We start from the raw sequence: 4,178 nt of genomic DNA, 5'->3' as shown, positions 1-4,178 counted from the left end.
CCCATTCCCAACTTTCTATAACTCTCTCTGAAGTAAAGACTCTCAAAATAAAATCCTGGCTTGTCATTGAAGCAAGAATAATTCGCGTAGAAGAAAGCATATCCCGCTATGTAAGCATCACTCTTATCATCATATTTTGATCGGAACTCCTCAACTTGTCCTTCCACCACAGGGAATTTAAGGTCAAACGTTGTAAGGACAGGCTTGAACCCTTCATTTGTGGTATTTTTGGGTTCGTTAAAAGGGGTTGGAGAGACTTCAAGTAGAAGTACCGATGGACCGTAGAAAAGTGGAAGAGGATTTTCTTTAAAAAGCAAATTGGCTAAGGAGGACTCGGTAGATTTGTATAAATGAGTATAGTTATGGTATTCATGGATTTGGTAAAACAATTGGTATATATGAGACAGATCAGATTTCGTAGCCAGACGGACTCTTGTGTATATCTTTCCAGTGATGGTAACATTGTTGGATTCCGATGATGCATCGATGGTTATTGTTTCAGATGGAGTTGGTTGTTGAAGAGCAGGAGCCATAGTTGTTTTAAGGCAAAAGAGATATTGTTGAAAGGAGTAGGATGAAGTTTTTAATTAGAAATGGGATACTGTATGGAAAGATAATACCAATGGTTATTTATAGTGGTGAATTTGGTCTCTTTTTTGTAATACTTTATTTGGTTGGTGGAATTCAACTCAAACGTGCGTGTTATTATAACATGGATAAAAGAGTCAAGCTTCTCATGAAATTTCTTTTCTATTTCCTACAAATACAAAATTTGGTGGGAGCCGTAAACTAAAGTTGACCCATTTTTCAAATGTTGTCATTTTATAATGTAAAAGAACTTCTCTTTTTCTTTACCACGTTTGGTGTATACTGACGTGGCATCATACATAATTAAAAAAATTAGTTCGATAATTTTGATTTCCAATTTTTAAGATATTATATTCATATAAAAAAGATTTAGTATGGTTTAATAATTTTAAATTTGATTTTGATATATAAAAAAGATTTAGTATGGTTTAATAATTTTAAATTTGATTTTGATATATAAAAAAGATTTAGTATGGTTTAATAATTTTAAATTTGATTTTGATATATAAAAAAGATTTAGTATGGTTTAATAATTTTAAATTTGATTTTGATATATAAAAAAGATTTAGTATGGTTTAATAATTTTAAATTTGATTTTGATATATAAAAAAGATTTAGTATGGTTTAATAATTTTAAATTTGATTTTGATATATAAAAAAGATTTAGTATGGTTTAATAATTTTAAATTTGATTTTGATATATAAAAAAGATTTAGTATGGTTTAATAATTTTAAATTTGATTTTGATATATAAAAAAGATTTAGTATGGTTTAATAATTTTAAATTTGATTTTGATATATAAAAAAGATTTAGTATGGTTTAATAATTTTAAATTTGATTTTGATATATAAAAAAGATTTAGTATGGTTTAATAATTTTAAATTTGATTTTGATATATAAAAAAGATTTAGTATGGTTTAATAATTTTAAATTTGATTTTGATATTTTGCGTATGATAAATTGGTAATCATATCCTTCATTAATTAATTATATACACAGAAAATAAATTCGCTTGTATCTAGCTATCTCGCTTGCCATTTTCCTCTCTCACTCCCCTCTCTTTCTATCTAATATCCATATACATGTATATATAGATTATCTCGCTCGTCTATCCCTTCTATCTTGCTCGTCTTTCTCCCTATTTTAGTCATGCATCAAATAGCAAAAATACATGTATTTGAGTTAAAAAATCTGACATGAAATATTTGTGAGACAATATGTAATTATTTCAAATTATAGAGAGAACTAGAAAATATGGTAGAAACATTTAGGGAAAATTGTATGAAATAACAAACTGTTAATTCAAATTAAATGTTGTAGCCATAGTTTATTTTAATTGTAATTCGCAGCAAACATCCCCTTTTTTTGCCATCTGAGTTGGTATACAATTAGTTATTTTATACATTTCGGTATAAAATGTGTTTGTATTTGTATAAAAACGAGAGAAAGGTGTATATACAAATACAAATACATATATTTTCGTCTTATCACTTATATTTATACAAATACAGATCATATTGTACAAATTACAATATATAAATGAATTTATACAAAACTGAACAATTTGTATAAAATTGGATGTTTGTAGCGAATTATACAAATCAAAAGCTCCATAGCAAACATAAAATTTGCTATAGAGCGCAATTATGCAAACTATAGCTATAACATATAAATATAATTTTTATGTTTGCTATATGTGAAAGTTGCTCAAACATTTATCTAATTGGCCGGCATGTTTGGGCAGTAATTGTTGGGCCTTGGGCTTGTGCAGTTGGGTTTCGCCGGCTGCTGAATGAAAAGAGAGAAAAAATCGTAAACGGCAAATGTTTAGAGCTAATTAGAAATCTAGCAAGTGTTGGGAGAAAGGAAAGAGAGGTGAGCAAGATTTTTGAGAGAAAGAGAGAGGAGAAATGCTAGATACAGACTGTATTTGATAAATATAGATTGTATCAATGAATATAGTCTTATACATATAGGTTGTGTTTGATACATACAAGTTGATACATGTCATATCCAGTGGCGGACGCAGGATTTTCGTTCAGGGGGTTCGAAAAATAAAAGTAAAAACGTGAAATAAGTCTTTAGAAATGGAAACCTTGAATTCCTACGGGTTTAAAACCAAACTTTTAGCATATTTTTTAAAGTAAAAAAAAACTAAAAAAACAGAACTGAAAATTAAAAAAAAAAAACTGAAACTGAATAAAAAAAAAACGCTTTCAGTGGGATTTGAACCGGTGACGTACAACATAATTTTGTGGGTACTAGCCACTGCGCCATCAGTTTCTCTTTGTTATTGAGGGGGTTCAAAATATATATATCTACAGAAATACAAAAAATTTACCTTATATATACCGTGTAATTTTTTGCCATGGGGGTTCGGGTGAACCCCCTGGATACAACGTGGGTCCACCCCTGGTCATATCACTTGATATAGTCGTATCACTTGTATTTATTCGCTCTTTTATCTATCTCTTGTATTCATTCACAATACAGAAATACAGATTATAATTTATACATAAATATTTAAAAAAATCGAATAACCACTCGTTGTTTGCTAGTACCAGTCAACATACATACAGTTGAATGAATTCTATAATTGTACTAGTATCACATTGTGAAATACAGAATACTATATATATAGAGAGAGAGAGGGGGTGGGGGTGAGATAGGGAGAGAGATGGTTAGAGGGATGAGAGAACCTAGTAAAAAAGCGAGATAAAAGAGAGGCGGATGAAATTGGGAGAGATGCTAGAAAAATAAAACATAATTATAAAATATAATTTTCTTAAAATGTTATTATAGTTATTAAATACAGTGTACATCTTTGCTACATTATATAAGATTTTCGACAAAAAGTTAAGTGTCCAAATATAGAAGTCTTACTATTTTTTAATAATATTTTTCATAAAATTTTGGTTCTTTAATACACCAAAAAATCTCAATCCTTAAATCAACCATCAAATTTAAGAATCAAACCAACTTTTTTTTTTTAAAAAAAGAACGAAATCCAAATGCCAAAATCGAAGCACCAAATTAGTTACTTGGATTTTTCAGTTTCTTTTAACTTTTTAATATTTATGTCCACCCGTAAACAAAACTATGGAAATGGCCACGGATTGAGAGCACTACTAATTATAAAGTGCTCACACAACAATGAGAGAGCATAGGGTGCAAATAATTTTTTTGTTTGGAGTAGTTAGGGGTATTTTTGAAATAAATAGTTAAGTTTCTTTTGTTTTTCTTTTCAGCTTCTTATATTTAATTTTTAATTTTTGTGTTTTTCTTTTGAGCTTTTAAATTATTAATTGAGGAGCTTAGGATAGTAAGGGGTACTTTTTGGAATTATTAGTTAATTTTCTTTTGTTTTTCTTTTCAGCATCTTAATTTTTCAATTTTTGTTTTTTTCTTTTGAGCTTCTTAATTATTAATTAATGATACTGCTCATTAGTTAATTTTAGTGGGGACATTTTAGGAATTACTGATTAGTTACTTAATTAATTATTGCTTATTAGTTAATTTTCGATTGTTTTTCTTTTATGCATCTTACTTAATCAATGATATTGCTTATTAGTTAATTTTCTTTCTCATA

The 4,178-nt window shown here is 28.2% G+C and overlaps 1 protein-coding gene across 1 annotated transcript in view; it reads right to left on the bottom strand.

Moving 5' to 3' along the window:
* The window catches only part of LOC102606060 (tyramine N-feruloyltransferase 4/11-like), a 2,428-nt gene extending 1,816 nt beyond the window's left edge, over window positions 1-612 (bottom strand). Inside the window, exon 1 of the mRNA XM_006365019.2 lies at window positions 122-612. Coding sequence (XP_006365081.1) covers window positions 122-533 — 412 coding nt within the window. The 5' untranslated portion in view covers window positions 534-612. The remainder of the gene's footprint in view (window positions 1-121) is intronic.
* Between the last annotated feature and the right edge of the window lie 3,566 nt (window positions 613-4,178).

The sequence above is a fragment of the Solanum tuberosum genome, unplaced genomic scaffold (genome assembly GCF_000226075.1).
Source record: "Solanum tuberosum cultivar DM 1-3 516 R44 unplaced genomic scaffold, SolTub_3.0 scf00530, whole genome shotgun sequence".
Classification (NCBI taxonomy): domain Eukaryota; kingdom Viridiplantae; phylum Streptophyta; class Magnoliopsida; order Solanales; family Solanaceae; genus Solanum; species Solanum tuberosum.
The sequence above is the reverse complement of the archived record's forward strand: the minus strand, read 5'-3'. Positions and strand labels throughout refer to the sequence as shown.